General features: G+C 36.7%; 1 protein-coding gene across 1 annotated transcript in view; it reads right to left on the reverse strand.

The window, feature by feature from the left end:
- The window catches only part of Cngb3 (cyclic nucleotide gated channel subunit beta 3), a 148,158-nt gene that overhangs the window by 31,266 nt on the left and 96,547 nt on the right, over positions 1-20,345 (reverse strand). Inside the window, exons 11-13 of the mRNA XM_074066994.1 lie at positions 17,273-17,414; positions 12,022-12,181; positions 9,026-9,123 (exon numbers count right to left, since the gene is read on the reverse strand). Of these exons, the coding sequence (XP_073923095.1) occupies positions 9,026-9,123; positions 12,022-12,181; positions 17,273-17,414 (400 nt within the window). The remainder of the gene's footprint in view (positions 1-9,025; positions 9,124-12,021; positions 12,182-17,272; positions 17,415-20,345) is intronic.

Here is a 20,345-nt window from a genome sequence, read left to right on the forward strand (position 1 = left end):
AAGGCTTGGGACATGCTAGACACTAAATAAATATGGGCTGATGTATGCAATAAAGTTGTTAGAGATCATTTTATTTTGGACAATGAGAAATTCAGGGCTGTATAAAAACTGTGTTATACATTTGAGTAAAGATTCTGGAGATTGAATTGAGTTGCAGGAAATCCTATTTTTATTCAAAATGTGAACTATAGGTAAGATAGTTGTTGCTGTATCCAAGAAATTCTTTTTTAACAATGGCAAACTCTGACCACAGTTGTAAAGTTGGCCAATTTATCTTTGGAATGTCTACCCCTTAATCCTATAGAATATATCCATTTCTAAGCTTAGTTTTACTTTCTTTGCAACAGAACTTAAGATATTATCAATAATTTATAACTCATTGTGAATATAAGTCACCCTCAAGTATAAGCAATGGTCTTCAGTGCTTTTTCCAGGTCTGCTTCCTTTACTGTAAAAGGAAATGCTTTGTCCTATCTTAAACTCCATTCCCACTAAACAAACAAATGGTTGGTGGTAGGTCTAGGGCAAGGATGTCTGAATTCAGTTGCCTATACCTTGACTATGCCAGTGATGCTATTGATTGGTTGTTTGCATCACAGTTAACCAAAGTCAAATGGGATAAATAATTGACAAGATATCATGAGATATCTTGCCCTTAGAAATAAGGGCAAAATAGTTTCTGCTGGGTATTGAGGGGGTAGGGGGGAGAGGGAGGAGGTGGAGTGGGTGGTAAGGGAGGGAGTGGGGGCAGGGGGGAGAAATGACCCAAGCCTTGTATGCACATATGAATAATAATAAAAAAAAGGAAAAAAAAAGATATGATGCTATGGATTATCAATATTGAGTTTTAAGTTATATCAGAACTGACTCTACACTCAATGGTTGACTTTCTCTAAAAAGTCATCTCCATCAGCTGTCCTTGATATCTGACAATAATTCTATTTTTCCAGGAGCTTTATGATGTCAAAGTGGGAAGTCACACAGTTGGATGGACCCTTAAGGATGAATCCAACCCATCTTCTTGTGATCAAGTAGGGCTACATAAAGAACCTGACTTTACCTGTGTAGAAACTTACATTGGTTTTATTTCTCAGTTAGTACCAGTAGTGCTAAATACAGCTTCCTATGTGCCAGACACTGATACACATACTTTATATGTTCAGCTCACTTAATCATCACATAACAACCAAGTATGCTATTTTATACTTTTTTAGTTTCCCCACCCTACTGGGGAGTTCTGAAGAGCAGAGACATTATGGACACAATAACTGGGGGTACCCTCTACTGCCTCACTCAGTGCCTTTTTCAGAAAAACTGCTCAAGACATGCAGTTGAATTGGCTTCATCTAGGTCATGTGCTTACTATTCAAAATACCTCATAATGTCTAGAAATAATAATTTATTACTGATACCACTATGGTAAAAATAACACTTGGCAAAAACGATACATAGTTTCAGTGTAGCAAAATACATAGTGGCATTTCTGAATAGGATGTCACTGTTGAGGATCTGAGTGTGAGTAGTAGAAGTCATTTTGCCATTCCAATTCTATTCCTGGCTCAGACTGTCACTCACATGCAAATGCTTCCTGGTTTTTCCTATTGTAGGAAGAAGTCACAGGCACTATTTGCCACATAATCACAAATCATGAGTCACAGATCACAGTAAGGTGTCTTGTTTGGGATGGCTTCTGTATTTTTAACCTAGTAGCAAATAGACCATTGTACCTTCCTTGACAGACAGGTGGTATCTCTATTCCAATTTTGCTATCTCTGGATCCTTGGCTTCCTTTTCAGCTGTGGGCTCTTTGTTTCTGAAGAATGAGATATTGCTACTAGCCACTAGGTGGCACAACAGAGCTTTCATTACATTTTCTAACATTTCTGGAATTTTAGTAGTGAAAGTATGATTTTCATAGCATTTAATTTTCAAATGTATATTTAAAATTCAAAATTAGAATAATAAGTCATCATAAAGGAAGTAAATTTTTCCAATCTTATAGAAATGAATCTCTCCTTATTAGTTTAATACTCATGCTTGAGCCTGGTAAAAAATGACTGCAAGGAACAAGAACCATTTTGTGAAAATTTAAAAAATATATAATGTGATTCTTCATGTTTAAGCTACTTCAAAACTCTGATCACCCCATGTCGAAGCAGAACACCTTACTAATTAACCACACTTGATTGAAGCAAAGTTTTAGAGAAAAATCTGTGATTCTGATTCTACCTGCTTTGATTAAGAGAGAAAAATAGATGAGATTCAGGGTCTTTTTTTTTTTTTTAGTAGAATGGGAAAATATGTGTGAATTTAGTCTCTGTACTAAGCTTAAGTCTGTGAAAATGGGCAAAGAAGAGTTACTTTTGACTCTAGTGACATTTCTGGTTCCTTATGGCAATAGTTTGGATTTGAAATGCCCCCAAAGGGCCTATGTGTTGAAGGCTTGGCTGCCCAGCCAGAGGTGCTGTTGGGAGGTGGTGGAATCTTTGGGCGGTGGGGCCTAGTAGCAGGAGCTGGGTCATGGTGCTGAAGCAAGTTCATTCAGGTTATGATCATTCTCTGGTGCTCTACTCGATCTGTGTTCATTCTCATATTTACAAAATGGAAAAAAGTTCTGAAAATTTTGGCTGAAGGTGCCAAACATTCCTTTGGGTATCCTAAAATAGGCATTTGTGACTTTAATAATCATCAATACCATTTATTAACCCTATCCTGAAGACTGGCAGGAGACTGCCTGCTAACCTCTGACCTTGGTGCTGGGTCTCTCTGTCTCTCTCTTCCTGCTTGCCTGTCAAAGATATGGAAGATTTGTTTTCAAGGAAAATTCAAGATATAGTTGACAGTCACCCTGTTTGTATCCTTCAGTATTCTGGTCTCTCCAGTATAGCAGTGAATTTTGTCTTTGGAAGGACTGAAATCTATCCTGCTTGTCTTCCTTTCACAGCTCCTTTGCTTGTGTTGTGGGTCACACCACACAAAGCAGTCTGGCTTTGACTGACCTTTCAAGATTAATCTTTGGGCACCACCCCACACTCTAGTTCCAAAGACCTCTTTCATAGTAAATAGCCTTATATTTTTCCCCACTGAGCCTCTAGATACCTCCAGCTTCTCCCTGTGAAGGCTCCTAAGGGCCATTACAAGCACTTGCCCCTGCTTTGAGCACTAGGCTCCCTGTGTGCAAAGGCAGCTCTCTGTGAATGCAGATGACTGACTTGAAGCAATGCAAGAATCAATTAGGTCTAAATTATGAGATGTAGATTGTGGGATCCCTAGCCAACCTGTGTCCTCCCTAAAAAATAATAAATTTGTATAAACTGGGAAGACTGTCTCCAAGAAAATAAGCTTCACTTATTTTCTACTTCACTTGGTTTTGGGGGAAAATTGCTTTTTCATTGTACAGAAATATAAATGGAAATGGGTTCTTTCTGGGAAGAGCTTCATCTTTAATGGAAATGTCAGGAAAGAATCTAAGTTTATACACAATGTTAGCAAGATGTGAAGATTTAACCTTTTTTCTCAATCAGCTGCTGCTGACTTGAGAGATTTCCAAAACCATATGTAAAAACCAAGGGAAACTATGAATTTGAAAACTAGTAACTTCCCTTGGAGATAATACCATAAAATTTATTGGCATTTAATTTAGTCTTTTTTTTTTCCCTTTAGGAAAATAGCTAATTGCAGTCATTTATTCTTAATTAAAATAGACATCAAGATATAAAGAGTTTTTTAAAATAACATTTTAAAACTCTGTCAATTTAGTCTAGTGGCTTTCATACATGTTTTCTTTCTTTTTAAGAAATTTATTCATTTATTCATATGTGCATACATTGTTTAGGCCATCTCTCCCCTTACTCTTTGTCCACTCCCTCTTCCTCCACCTCCCTCACTTTCAGGTAGAACCTGTTCTGCCCTTTTCTCCAGTTTTGTTGAAGAGAAGACGTAAGTTATAATAAGAAAGACATAGCATTTTTGCTAGTTTGAGATAAGGATTTTGACCACAGCCTATAAGACATGAAGTTTCATTGGGCCCAGTATACAGATAATTATGTATATGTATATTTAAAAATAAATAACTGAATTTTTTTTGGTAATACCCTTTCCTATGTGTGAGGTGTTCTGATACTTTCCAATCTTATATGCTGGTTGTGACTTACTTAATGAATTTGATGGATGGCAAGCTGCATTGTGAGATTCATTTACATACATGACCTTGCTAACCAAAGCAGGAACCCCTTTCACACTCTCCCTGATAGAAGACTGGAAAACTTTTTGCGCACATTACAAGTGTCCACACCTTAGAAATGGGGTCATAGCTTAATGTTGTTTTGCTGACCAATGTACACTGTCTCATTTCTTGTCCATATAACAAACCTTGGTACATTAAACTTCTGCTGCCCTTCAATGTATTTTTTCCCCACAACTCAACTTCCTCAGCATCTAGACATTTTCTTTGGAGGCCACTCTTCTTTTAAAATAGAAACATAATTTATATACAGTGATATAAAGACATAAGGGACAATTGGATCAATTGTGACAAATGCATGCAATAGTCCACCTCTACTAGAAAGGAACAAAACTCCCAAATTTCTGTCATAGATGTAAGTTCAGAATTTTACTTTTATACTTGCTGCAGTTAATCTTGTTGGTTTTCTTCATTGTTTTAAACATTTATCTTAAAAAATTATAATTAACACATTTTAAATTATTCTTTTTTGCTTTGTGTCACCTGCCAATTTGAGTATGACATCTTTTATATTTCTATCAAACTCTTGATGGAAATCTAGACCACAACATAATCAAGAGGAGGAGCAGCACAGCAACTAAGAGATAGCATAGATAAATGGGACCTCATAAAGCTAAAAAGCTTCTGTTCATCAAAAGAAATGGTCTCTAAACTGAAGAGAACACCCACAGAGTGGGAGAAAATATTTGCCAGCTATACATCAGACAAAGGACTGATAACCAGAATATATAGGGAACTTAAAAAACTAAATTCTCCCAAAACTAATGAACCAATAAAGAAATGGGCAAGTGAACTAAACAGAACTTTCTCAAAAGAAGAAATTCAAATGGCCAGAAAACACATGAAAAAATGCTCACCATCTCTAGCAATAAAGGAAATGCAAATTAAAACCACGCTAAGATTCCACCTCACCCCTGTTAGAATAGCCATCATTAGCAACACCACCAACAACAGGTGTTGGCGAAGATGCAGGGAAAAAGGAACCCTCGTACACTGTTGGTGGGAATGTAAACTAGTACAACCACTCTGGAAAAAAATTTGGAGGCTACTTAAAAAGCTAGACATTGATCTACCATTTGATCCAGCAATACCACTCTTGGGGATATACCCCAAAGACTGTGACACAGGTTACTCCAGAGGCACCTGCACACCCATGTTTATTGCGGCACTATTCACAATAGCCAAGTTATGGAAACAGCCAAGATGCCCCACCACCGACAAATGGATTAAGAAAATGTGGTATCTATACACATGGAATTTTATGCAGCCATGAAGAGGAATGAAATGTTATCATTTGCTGGTGAATGGATGGAATTGGAGAACATCATTCTGAGTGAGGTTAGCTTGGCCCAAAAGACCAAAAATTGTATGTTCTCCCTCATATGTGGACACTAGATCAAGGGCAAACACAACAATGGGATTGGACTTTGAGCACATGATAAAAGCGAGAGCACACAAGGGAGGGGTGAGGATAGGTAAGACACCTAAAAAATTAGCTAGCACTTGTTGCCCTTAACACAGAGAAACTAAAGCAGATACCTTAAAAGCAACTGAGGCCAATAGGAAAAGGGGACCAGGAACTAGAGAAAAAGGTAGATCAAAAAGAATTAACCTAGAAGGTAACACCCACGCACAGGAAATCAATGTGAGTCAATGCCTTGTATAGCTATCCTTATCTCAACCAGCAAAACCCCTTGTTCCTTCCTATTATGGCTTATACTCTCTCTACAACAAAATTAGAAATAAGTGCAAAATAGTTTCTGCTGGGTACTGAAGGGATAGGGGGAAGAGGGAGGGAGTGGTGTGGGTGGTAAGGGAGGGGGTGGGGGCAGGGGGGAGGAATGACCCAAGCCTTGTATGCACATATGAATAATAAAATAAAAAAAATCAAGAGGAGGCCTAGGATATTGATCTGATTCTAGTATCCTATAGAGTTATCAGTTAACCTAATATTGGGTGTGATTCTGCCTAACTTTTCTACAATATGCTCTTGCTTCTTCATCTTGTCTCCAGTGGTAGTGAGTATGTATTTTTGATGGTACTTTAGTTAGAACACAGGGTCTTGAGCCTGCTAGACAGGCTCTCTACCACTTGAGCCACAGCCCCAGTGTAGCCATGATTACAAACTCGAGCCAACCATGCCCTTTTTGTCATTATGTATTTTCAAGGCACATGCTTCATGGATTACATTTCCTATTCTGTCTACACTTGCATACTAGGTGATCACACCGAGTGCTGTGGCTTAAAAGACATTAACATGCTGATATGTCCACATTCATCTTCTTAGAACACAGATATATAAGTCAAATTGCCTACATGACATTTCTATGTGAATGTTTTTAGCAATCATGGCAAACTAAGGTATCTACTTTGTGCTGCTCTAATAAAATGCCATAGACCAGTAATTTATAAATCATAAAAATTTGTTTCTTATAGTTCTGACAGCTGAGAAGTCTAATGTCAAGGTGCCAGCCAGCAGGTTTGGTGTCTGGTAAGTGCTGCTCTGTTTTCCAAGATGGCTTCTGGAGGGGAGGAACAGTGTGTTCTCACATGGCAAAACAGCGTTCTTTTAACTGAGTCTTTTTTTTTTTTATTCTTTTTTATTGTCCTTTTATTTTTTTTTATTCTTTTTTCTTTTATTATTCATATGTGCATACAAGGCTTGGGTCATTTCACCCCCCTGCCCCACCCCCTCCCTTACCACCCACTCCGCCCCCTCCCTCTCCCCCCCACCCCCTCAATACCCAGCAGAAACTATTTTGCCCTTATTTCTAATTTTGTTGTAGAGAGAGTATAAGCAATAATAGGAAGGAACAAGGGGTTTTGCTGGTTGAGATAAGGATAGTTATACAGGGCATTGACTCACATTGATTTCCTGTGCGTGGGTGTTACCTTCTAGGTTAATTCTTTTTGATCTCACCTTTTCTCTAGTTCCTGGTCCCCTTTTCCTATTGGCCTCAGTTGGTTTTAAGGTATCTGAGTCTTTTTATGAAGGTGCTACTCACATTCACGAGAGCAGTCTTTATGACTTAATCACTACCTAAAGGCCGTATCTCTTAATTCTGTTGCTTTGAGGATTGAATTTCAACATGAATTTTGGAGGGAATACCATCTTTCAAAGCATAAGAGTTGGTTTCTAACCCCCTTCTTTACTCCAAACTTTTTTATTTTGTAAATATCTTTCCTCCTCTATTCCTTAGGTCTAAATTGTTGTCATCATTCTTGTCCTTTTCTGTCTCTTACCCTTTTAACACAATCAAACATCGAAAACTGTAGGCTTATCCTTTGAACACACTCAATATTTGGCCCCTTCTCAATGATTCTGCTCCCACTCCTCTGGACCCAATCATCATCATCTCTTCTGTAGATGGTCATGGTAACATCCATTTGGCCTTTTTGCTGTCCACATTTGTTTCCTAAGATAGATTCTCCACCCTTCAGGAAAGATGATCCCTCTGAAACTGATCTCAAATATATTATTTCCTGCTCAAGGTCTTCAGTGTCTTTGCATCTCAGAACACATTCCAATGCACACTTTATACAATAGCCTCCAAGTTCCTCCATTAACCTGATCTTTCTTATGGCCTCACGTTTTACTACTTTTCTCTGACTTCTCTTATTTTCTATCACTCTAACTTTGCTCCAGTCCCTTTGGTCTCCTTGATGAGTTCCCAGCTCAGAGTTTCATCTTCTCCATCTCTGTAGTATTCTCCCTACTTCCCAACCTTTTCTTTCCTCCCTTAGTATCTGGAGAGGTCACTGCCCTGCTTCCTGTAGACCTCTGCTCAAATGCACTTCATCAGAGAGGCCTTTCGTGACTATCACTATCCTCATTCACTTTAACCTGTTTGATTTTAACCATGAACATCATGGTTTTATTCCCTCTTCACATTATGTATTATTTTTCTCTTCCCTATTCTGTAACTAAATTTCCACACATATGTTAGTTTTCAACTGATGTATTTCCAGTGGTTAAAGTGGTGTTTGATGCAGAGTAGGAACTTAATAAATATTTGTTGAATGAATTAATTAAATAAATGAATCAGTGAATGCCTCACACTAAATTAAGTCTTAGACAAGACAAACTTTTATGCAGCATAATACATAATGAAGGGAGTAGTAAAATTAAAAGCATTCTAAGGTTAAAATTTCTTTGTTATAAAGTGAGAGGGGGTGGGGAGAAAGGGAGAGGGTAGAGGAGGGGGTGAGGAGCAGGGGGGAGCAATGACCCAAATAATGTATGCACATATGAATAAATAAAAAATAAATAAAATAAAAATATTTAAAAGTATTTTAAAAAATCTCTTTGTTATACATTTTTTTCTGAAAATGAAAAATCTTCATAAACTTAAATATGACCATCTTAAAAGTCTATGTCCAAAGCATTTGTGATAGATACATGATTAAGCATATAACCTTGTATTACATGATTTTCCAATTGTCAGGCCAATCCAGGGCTAATCCAAGGCCTGACTCATCATACATTGCCAAAGTACATAAGTAGATGCACATACTAGCAAAGACATAGAGCTATAGAGTTTTTAATTATATTTAAATTAATGCAAGAAGCGTCTGAAGAACTATTCTTCTTTGACACCAATTAGAAGAGAAAGGATTCTGAAGAGTAAGTCATCTGTGCAGGAGAGACCTGTAATTTATTTGACTCTCACAAATTTTCCAGGTTACTCTGACTTTGTTCAAACATTAAAAAAATCATAAATTCTGGGAAAGATTTTTGCAAAGAAATTGATATGTTTTTCTATTAATTGTAAAAGCACTTGCCTTGAACAAATCGACTTTGCTGATGATCTTGAAGTTCATATCAATGGCGAGGTATAACTGCATGGTAGTTGGCAGGTTCTCAAGCAAGTCAGACTCATCTTTGTAAAGATAAACATATCAACCTCAGAGCAGAATAATCAGTGAAATAACCACCAAAGTATAAGTAGAAAAAAATTAAAAGAAAAAATGTAAACATTTTATAAATAAATGGATGATAAAATTCTGATTTTTCATTCCATCTATTGGATCTAGATACCTGTCACAACAATATTATTATGCTCATCAGAGAAGTTTTTTTAAAAATTAATTTATTCACATGTGCATACATTGTTTGGGTCATTTCTCCACCCTGCCCCCCTCCCCCACCCTCTCCCTCCCTCCCTCCCTTGCTTCCAGGCAAAACCTGTTCTGCCCTTATCTCTAATTTTGTGGAATAGAAAACATAAGCATAATAAGGAAGACAAAGCATTTTTGCTAGTTAAGGATAGCTATACAGAGAGATTCCTAGCATTGCTTTCATGTACAAATGTGCAATAATCCAAGTTGATTCATCTTTAACTGATCTTTACACTGGTTCCTGATCCCCTTCTCATGTTGACCTCTGTTGCTTTAAGGTTTCTGTATTAGTTCCTCTGGAGTGGGGACATCAAATGCTTTCATGTTTTGGGTTTACTACCTATTCCAGTATCTCCTGTATGTGCTCTCCCCTTGTCATGTGATCCAAGTCCAACTACATTGCTGCATTTGCCCTAGATCTAAAGTCCGCATATGAGGGAGAATATATGATTTTTGGTCTTCTGAGCCTGGTTAAATGATGTTCTCTAGTTCCAACTATTAACTTGCAGATGATAAGATTTCATTCTTCTTCATGGCTAAAATTCCATTGTGTATAAATACCCCATTTTCTTGATCTGTTCATCAGTAGTGGGGCATCTTGGCTATTTCCATAACTTGGCTATTGTGAATAGCACTGCAATAAACATGGGTGTGCAGGTGCCTCTGGAGCAACTGGTGTTGCATTCCTTTGGGTATATCCCCAGGAGTGAGATTGCTGGATCATATGGCAGATCTATGTTTAGATTTTTAAGAAGTCTCCAAGTTTTTTTGCAGAGTGGTTGCACCAGCTTGCATTCCCACCAGCAGTGGATTAGGGTTCCTTTTTCCCCACATCCTCGCCAACACATGTTGTTGGTGGTGTTTTTGATGAGGGCTATTCTAATAGGGGTGAGGTGGAATCTTAGTGTGGTTTTGATTTGCATTTCCTTTATGGCTAGAGATGATAAGCATTTTTTCATGCATTTTTTGGCCATTTGAATTTCTTCTGAGAAAAGAAGGTTTAACTATGAATGACATACTGAATAATTCCAGAGAATTGTGCTTGCTCAAACTTTACATATGAAATTTTATGATCATGAGACGAAAGCTAGTGAACAAGCGAGGGTGCAAAAAAGGATCTAATTCTTGTTTTCTGCCTGTCTTGGTTCCAGGCCTAACATCTTAGGGATGGCAAATAATAATATGCGGCAGGTGGTGTTTGAAAGCTCACAGAGCTCTGTCATGCCCATTATCTTATTTGACCCTTGTGACAACCCTAAGGGTAAGTGTTCTCATTCCTGCTTTGCAGAAAAAAGAAAAACAAAAGAACTGAAACCCAGAGAAGCTGTAAGTGACTTGCTGAATTGTGCATAATTAGTAGGTGGCTCAGCTGGGAATGGAATCTAAAGAAGAAAAGTGCTAAGTGAGTAAACTCAAATTATTGTTATTTAGTTGCTTATTAACTCAATAAAAAATCTGAATGCACTACAGATTTTTCTACATGTGAATTAAATGGGGCCTTCCGACTGACAAAACAGTTCATAAACAAAACTGCCTATTCTTGATGACTAGTATGCCCAGGGTTTATGAGGGTTGATTATTTTGGATGTTTTCTTATTTCTATTGAGAAAAGAGAAAAATTAGTCCATTAGATCCCTATTTTTGATTCCAATATAAATTCTAAATATAAACATCCTCCATACAAAAGTGTAGCTTTTTGTTTCTGAGGGCTGTTTGTCTCTAGTTACTTCCTAAGCCATGGAGTAGGATTGGTACCCACAGCTGCTAAAAGGAGAGGTGGGTGAGGCATCACTCTGGGTTGCTTCTTTCTCACTTGAACTGCCCTCAGAGGTGGCTACACATGCTAAAGAGAGAAGCATGCTGCTTTAGTCATTCAGGAGGAGGTTCCAGATATGAGGCTGGAGTCTCTTATGAGTGGTAGAAAGGTGAAAGAAAGATCCACTTTTCAATGACCAATGCATCCTTTCTGCTCTTAGGAATATTTGTGATTTGAGAATCTCATTTTTTCTCCTGGAAGCAGTAACTTTTTTTTAATTTTGACTTCCAGTGTCACTAATTCTTATTTTTATAGACTAAACAAAAAGTTGAACTTTATCTTCAACCTATTTTATGTCCCTTAATAAAAATATTTTTAAGTCCAGTATCTACTACTGGTAGACACTATTAGTTATTAAGAGTCTCTGAGAACCAACTGTGTATTCTGCACTGGAAGAGTGTAGTCTGAAAGTATGATATTCTTTACTATGGTGTCAGGAAGAAGGTGATGTCACAGAATGAGTAAGAGTTTAGAGAACAGATGCAGGTTTTAGTTCAAGTTGGCTGATTCTGTACCTTTGAGCAAATTTTTCAGTTAGGAGCCTCTGCTGTCTCCTTGTCTCTTAAAAGGGGTTGGTAACACTTAATTTTTCTTTCTTTTTTTTTTGGTGAGGCAAAGTGTGTAATACCTACTGAATAGAATTTGAACTTTCTCTTCCAAGATTTGTCTTACCAACAAAATATGGGTACATATTTAAGACAAAAAATCACTTTTGTATTAATTCTTTAATGATCATTTAATTGTTTTTAATTTTTTGTTGAAATCCAATTCGTTTCACCTTTTACCTTACATGATTTTCATTATATGACACATAGGAATTTAATCAGTAATCTGCCATGCTTACCTAGCATTCTCTGAGAGTCCCATGTGTATTCAAACCAAGTCCGAACTCGATTCTGCACACTTAGAGGAATGCAGTAATTGTTCATGTAGGCAATGGTACGATCCATGCAAACCTGGAAGTTGTTCTGATTGGCTGTAGCTGCCCCAATTACATCTCGCATCTAAAAAAAATCCACAAATATGATCACTTCACACACACCAGAGGAACTGAAAGTTACTAAATGTCCAGTTGACTTGAGCATTTTTAACACATCTCCTTCTAATGCCACTGGTATTGGGTCCTAATTTTACCCACTTTCCATAAAACATTGGGTAAATCACATCCTTTCTCTGACAGTAATAAAACTCTCCATATCTACCACGCGAGATTTCTGTGATGATTCAGTCACATAATGTAGGTCACTGCACATAAACTTCTCTGTATCATTCTATATTATTGCAAAAATGTTGATATATAAAAAGCTATACAGCTTGTGCATATGCAAGGAATGAGAAATGAAAGTTGAGCAATTATCTGGCAGAAGGGCTAATCCATTTTTGTGATTGTCATTCTGAAAGCATCCTTCATAGATTATGCAGTGTGACTGGTTTCATGGACTCAATTCATCATGAATTTGCAACCTCTGTACTTCCATTTGTTTTGTGTGCCAGATAAAAATCAAATCTCATCATGCTTAAGGCATAGTGTTCAACAGAAGCTGAAATGTGCTGAAATTACTGAAGCACCATCTACTGCTGTGACAATACTTAAGGAACTGTCAGGTTCAGTTCTTGGATGCTTATAACTCACCCACAAAAACCCACTCTAGGTTAAAAGCTGATCTTTAAGGTCTCAGCACAAAAAAGATATATTGCTCAACTCTTCCTCTCACATAGAGGGAAGCAAGTGGTTGTAAATTCTCTTTGACTGTGGGTTTATAATAGGAGCAAGCTAGGGTCTTACTTTCACGCTAAGCCGTTGCTCATTCATTCTAGTAGGTAGAGCCTTTTCTGCTTTTGGAAACGACTAGTCATTGTTTGGAGTCTAGCTCACATTATGCCTTTTATTGCGATTCTTTTCCACAGTTTCCCATTTTAAATAAGTTCTCCCTTTCAAAAGTATCTGCTGAGGCACTGTATAGACAGTCCAACTGTATCCATCTTTCTGAGTCTCTTACTTCTCAATGGCTTTCCCAAATAGTCTTCCACAGCCTCAGTTCCTAAGATCTCTTTCTTCTATATCAGTCTTGGCAGGTGACTAACATTACTGATCATCTAACACCAGGAGACTTGGGATGTTAGGAGTTGGGTTGGGAGATTTAATAGCATGTTAGTTAGGAACCAAGGACAACTTAAAAGCATTTCTGACTGGTGTTGAGGGCCTAAGAATTTGTAGTGACATTAATGGGAATCACTTAAGTGCTATCCTTCAACAACGCTGGATTTTGTTGGTATAAGAGTTGAGAAAGTCTTGTATTTTATGACAGATTCCGGTTTAAGGAAACCCATGAGGGTATGAGAGTTAAAGTGTTGGGCTCTATTGTGTTGCATTAGAGAAAAGAATATTGAAGTTAAAAAGTGATGATTAGTTTTGGGGTATGGCTATATGTGGAATTTAAGTAAATGCGGAGTTTTTAATAACAATAGGGTTTTTTTTTTTACTATTTTTATTAACATATGTTACTATTAGGAGAGGATTTCATTGTGATAGTCCATCAATGTGTACAGTGCACTTTGAATAAGCTCACCCCCTCTATTATCCCCTCTATTATGTTCCCTTAGTCCTCTTTCTCCCTCCACTTAGCAAATGGAGATTTTTGTTCTAGGCTCTCTTGCTTTTATTTCTACCTATTCTTCTTAGCATCTTTTTTTTTTCCTTTTTCTTTTATTATTCATATGTGCATACAAGGCTTGGTTCATTTCTCCCCCCTGTCCCCACCCCCTCCCTTACCACCCACTCCGCCCCCTCCCTCTTCCCCCGCCTCAATACCCAGCAGAAACTATTTTGCCCTTATTTCTAATTTTTTTGTAGAGAGAGTATAAGCAATAATAGGAAGGAACAAGGGTTTTTGCTGGTTGAGATAAGGATAGCTATATAGGGCATTGACTCACATTGATTTCCTGTGCGTGGGTGTTACCTTCTAGGTTAATTCTTTTTGATCTAACCTTTTCTCTAGTACCTGTTCCCCTTTTCCTATTGGCCTCAGTTGCTTTAAGGTATCTGCTTTAGTTTCACTGCATTAAGGGCAACAAATGCTAGCTAATTTTTTAAGTGTCTTACCTATCCTCACCCCTCCCTTGTGTGCTCTCGCTTTTATCATGTGCTCAAAGTCCAATCCCATTGTTGTGTTTACCCTTGATCTAATGTCCACATATGAGGGAGAACATACAATTTTTGGTCTTTTGGGCCAGGCTATCCTCACTCAGAATGATGTTCTCTAATTCCATCCATTCACCAGCGAATGATAACATTTCGTTCTTCTTCATGGCTGCATAAAATTCCATTGTGTATAGATACCACATTTTCTTAATCCATTCGTCAGTGGTAGGGCATCTTGGCTGTTTCCATAACTTGGCTATTGTGAATAGTGCCGCAATAAACATGGATGTGCAGGTGCCTCTGGAGTAACAGTCTTTTGGGTATATCCCCAGGAGTGGTATTGCTGGATCAAATGGTAGATCGATGTCTAGCTTTTTAAGTAGCCTCCAAATTTTTTTCCAGAGTGGTTGTACTAGTCTACATTCCCACCAACAGTGTAAGAGGGTTCCTTTTTCCCCGCATCCTCGCCAACACCTGTTGATGTTGGCTATTCTAACAGGGGTGAGGTGGAATCTTAGCGTGGTTTTAATTTGCATTTCCTTTATTGCTAGAGATGGTGAGCATTTTTTCATGTGTTTTCTGGCCATTTGAATTTCTTCTTTTGAGAAAGTTCTGTTTAGTTCACTTGCCCATTTCTTTATTGGTTCATTAGTTTTGGGAGAATTTAGTTTTTTAAGTTCCCTATATATTCTGGTTATCAGTCCTTTGTCTGATGTATAGTTGCATCTTTTATTAGAGTTTAAGGTACAAATCTGTTTCTCTAGCTTCTAAATTTCTCTTGTGCTCTAATACCATATTTTCAGTGACTGGATTTTTCTTCTTGTTCTAGGTGGAAGCTCAAATCCAAAGGCAAGTGTGTGTGTGGTACAAAAAGCAGCATTTTTCAAACTTTCATGCTCATGAGAATCACACAAAGATCTTATTAAAATGCAGGTTCTGATGCAGTATGTCTGAAGTAGGGCATTGAGTTTTGAATTTCTCATGATGTGCCTGCCACTAGTTCAAAAACTACATTTTAAGTAGCAAGAGAATTGAGTGGGTGCCAAGCAGGTACCACTTCTTGGTCTTGTGAAGATTGCCTTGGACATTGTAAGTGCTCAGTAAGTGTTAGATTTTATTATTGCTATCAATATTATTACATATGGTTATCACATGACTGTATGAATTCCATGTATGAATTACAGATACCTCTTAATTTTCTTAAACTAAAGTTTCCTCATCATGAAACTGAGAAAACAATGAATGTGGTGTGACTAGATCACAATGATTATATAAGAAATTGAGAAATAATGTGAAATTTTCCATTTATATCCAAATTGATTTATATTGAATGTTTCAATTTCAACACAATTTCCCTAGCCACAAAGATTATGGTATTTTGTACTTGCAGCTTTTAACTGCTTGATGTTTGTGTTCTAACACAATATTTTCTAAATGGAATTTTCTTTATGGCCTCCCTCCCTAGTCCATTAACATGTTCAGGCTGGAGTTGCCATTTCCTTGTGTATGTATGTTAACAAAATTTCTATTTTCTGTATTATTCTACGTGGATGTCTAGGAGCTTGCTGAACTAGAACCTTTTCAATGACAGTTGTCCCCTGATCTGGTAGCTTTATCATACCTAAATAATAGTAAAACCTATATTTTAAAACAGTATCATTCCTTCCAATTCATATTTTATTTTAATTGGTCTTCCTTGAATCTCCTTCTTCAAAATCCTCTCCTGCCTGGCTTCTCATGTCTTTATGATAAAGTTTAATATCCTTTCATTTAATATCAACAGCCCTTGAAATAGCTTATCCTTAAAACCATCTCTTATTTACAAATGTCCTTCACTCCAATCATTCTGGACTCTGTCCAATTCTTCAAACATTTCTCATGTTTGTCACAGACATCTTTTCTGATCAATTAGCAAAAATGCTTTGTTGATGACATTTTTTTTTCTGTTCAATTGAAATACCTGTGTAGATATACTGACTACTACCTGGTTCAAGTGCATCCTGCTCCATAATACCTCCTGGGAGGCTTCCCTTTTCTGACCAATAAAAGCTTCCAGACTTGTCTTGTGATTACCAGATGCTTGAGTATAATGTTTGAATTCTGAGCGTTTTTGAGGACTAGCAGATATGAGGAATATCAGATATTCTAGTGAAGAGTTTTTATTGTTAAAATTTGTGAATCCATGAGTTTCATTCATACTACTGTAAGTGTGGTGAGAAGGAGTCAATGATTTCTCTAGTAGGAATAATCATTTGTGACATAGTACACATGTCTAAACATGGTCTTTTTGCTCTCTAGCACGTGGTATGTAAAGTACCTTCCAAAGAAGTATAACTTCTAAAGACATATGTGTTGAACTTTTCATTTCTTATGACTTGAAAATTCACAAACATTTTGGATTCTTTTACTTGTAAATGCTAATACCTGGTAATACAGCTATTTATGTACTTGATTTGCCTTCATACTAGACAGTGATCTCTTTAAGGACAAGAAGCCATAGCAAACATCTATGAAACAACACTTTATTAATTATTCAAGATGGTATTTTATAGTCTCTGATTTAAATGACCTCTTAAGCCAGAGTTTTTATGATAACATTTGATGTTTAAGTAAATAAGAGAGTTTTAAAGGGCTTTCAGGATGCTCCAGGTAAGAAGTTAACTTAGAAATAACTTTCTCTGAGAGTCCAAACTACTGAACTTTGCTAATAGCTCTTCTGATAGATGTAATGGCTTAAAAATGTAAAGACAATGTTGACTCAATCATATTCTCCTTCATGTCATTAAAATAGATGGAATGTCATAAAGGAAGAAGGAGGAGGAGGAAAATAAGGAAGAGGAGGAGGAAGAGAAAAAATAGAAAGATTTCAATTTTTCTTCCATAAAATTTATAAACACTTGCTAGCCTTCCAAAAACAAAACATTGTATAACTAGGGATTCGCATTCAACTTACCTGACCAATTAAGCTGGAGAACACGAAAACTCCAGAAAAATAATTCAATAGTTGGAAAACAATTTCAAATGAGGTTTGTGGCTCTGGAAGGCCTCCAATGGTAATTAAAGTTCGAACTGCCCAATAATAACATCTCAGATACCTATGAAAAGAGAAAATATATTTTTCCTTTTTTATATATCACTGAAAAACCATTTTGCTTGGGAACATAGATTATTATTGAATAATAACATTTTTTTTCTTAATCAAGATCTTTCTATATATAGGCAACACTGGTAAACACACTAATGTAAACTTCATAACAAACAATGTGAAATGACTAAGCAAAACCCATGAAGGGCTTTTACTAGCTTTCCCCAAAATTTAGTTATACAAAACAACTACCGTTTTAGTCAGCTCATATTTTGTGGGTGAGGAATTTGTGCAAGACCCAGAAGAGATGATCCACCTATGTTCCATGATGAGTGGTACCTCAGCTGCAGTGATTTGAATGGTTAGAGATATCTGGGAAGATGTGGCTGAGGCCTTTTGACTAGAACCTAGAGTTTTACTGTTAGGGGGATTCCTCTGTTCTTCTCTACAGAATGTCTGCTTGTAGCTTCTTCTCTCACATGCTAGAGCCTGGTCTGGGATAGTTGGAATAACGGGGAATGGCTGGGTATCTCCCTTTCCATTTATGTCTCCAACATGACTAGTTTGGACTTCTTTATAACATGGCAGTCTCAGGGGTGATGGATTCCTTACATTGCATCTGCCCTGGAGCAAAGCAGCCCAGGAAGTAGCAAGAAGCTTTCCTATAACCCAGAAGTTCTATAGCATCTTAATTTCTTATTACACTTTATTTGTGAAGCAGATCACTAAAGTCAGCTCAGATTCAAGGGAAGAGAAATTCGAATCCATTTCTCAAGTTGAGGAAGAGCAAACCACCACACTATTAACTTTGGGGGACTATAATAGAGATAAGTATATGCTGACTAGAGAACCTCATAGTCCAGATCCAATTGTTTATACTGATTGAAAAAGAAGAGATACCTTCACTATGTTTCCACCCATATTTTGTTGTAGTGTTGAATATGCAAGCCATGGTGGAGACAAAAAAAACTGAGCAACATTGTAATAGGGAAATTACTCTTGGATGTAACAGGTAATTTATCTAGAACTTTAGTATTGAAGAAACCAAATATACACAGAAAGATACTTGATAAGGATTCTGTACTTAGCTGGAACAATTGGAAAATGAAGAGGCTTAGGTCACTATAACACAGAGAAGAAGAGAAAAGAATATGGCAATAATTAGGACAGAGTATTGATTTAGCTGCATTTGTGTATGGATCTCATGGAGTCCATAGTGAGGTGGGAATGGAAGTTACTGTTATAACTCCACTGTATAGTTACAGTCATATATTACAACTCTCGTGCACGATTAGGTATACCAGTTGGTATACTCCATTTAGTTCTGAGATTATAGCCTGTGTTAGACATTCCTCTTGAATCCTTAAAAATAAAATCCTGTGGATAAAGAACAACTTCAATTTGTTATTTATTTATTTATTTTTTTGATGTACTAGGGTTCAAACTCAGGCCTTTGCACTTGCTAGGTAGGTGCTCTACCACTTGAACTACTCCACCAGCTCCATTTTCAAATATTTTATGGAGAGGTATTTGGATTTAGTAGGTCCAAACTATCTATTATAGTGTTCATAGTAGACACAGAAAACAAGAAGTTTTTACAAAATCTTGTCCTAGTCAGGCTTTTATTTCTTATGCTAGTGAGTCATCTATAATAATAGCACTTTAGATAACTGTGTATTAATCTTTAAACAAGGGTAATCTTTTTTCTTGTGAAAATGGTTTGTGATTTTAGGATCTGCAAATATTAAGAAGTTGAGTTTACAAAGAATGAAACAAACTAAAGTCAACATTCAAATAAAGACAGATACAGAAAGAAATCACTCATTTAAAAATTCAATACCCTTTGAAGGGCATGGATTTTTTTTATTTTTTTTAAACCAATGGCTATAGGAACAGAAAAAAAAATTAAGTCATTGGTAGGGTTTGAAACCCCTGTTCTGTGAGAGTAAAAGTTATTACCGCTGTGTAATTTTTTTCTAGCAGGCTTCCTTGGATTTACTAATATTAAAGTGAAATTGATGTCAAAGAGAACCACCTTGAAGCACTATGAAAGTAATTTTATGGATTGCATTTTAACTTTTCAAATTCAAATTTATAAGTTCTTATTACCTAATTTATTTTGGTCACAGGTCCTGGACCTGTGGGTCTCTTTAAATTAAGCAAATTTATTAAACATACTTTTGCTCCAAAATGGGCAGGGACTAGATTTTCTCCCTACACTGTCAGTTCCATTAGAAGTGTTCTGGGATTCCTGTCCCTTCCAAGGTTACTATAGTGTTAACAGGAACAAACACACAAATTACCTTCCTTCATTTTCTTATTTATAGGTGTTAAAAAGAACAGCAAAATGTGAAACTTTGGTATTGATTTTCCAAATCTCAAGGGTTATCCTTGAACTTTTTTTTTGTATTAAATATTATGTGATGTTAATTGGAAGTTTTCTGCCCTGATGCTTTGTGGTTTATTTTTGGATTCTTTTCTCAGTCTTGTCCTATACCCAGACATGCACAATCAAAGGTAAGATTTGTAATTTAATTAGATGGCATCATATTGATTTTCTAGGATTAGCTTAATTAGCCAAGAGTGTCCATCTCTAATATCTACACCCCGGGCAGATAGATCTTTTCAAGGAGATTTTATCTGAATGATTAAATACATGGACTATCTGTGAACTATGTAGCACATGAAATATACACACTGCTCCAAGTTAAAACAATAAGGAGGAATTTGCTATAAAAAATTACCGTGAAAACAGGAATTCCTCTTCTCTGAATATAAAAGGAACTCAAAAAACTCACCAGCAAAAATAGGAGACAAATAATTTGAATAAAAATAGGTAAATAATCTGAATAGACATCTCTCAAAAGAAGGTGCAGCTCAAGTGGTAAACTAGCTTGCATAATCCTGAGTTCAAACCCCAGTCATGCCAATGCAAATGGTG

Source organism: Castor canadensis, chromosome 3, assembly GCF_047511655.1.
Source record: "Castor canadensis chromosome 3, mCasCan1.hap1v2, whole genome shotgun sequence".
Taxonomy (NCBI): domain Eukaryota; kingdom Metazoa; phylum Chordata; class Mammalia; order Rodentia; family Castoridae; genus Castor; species Castor canadensis.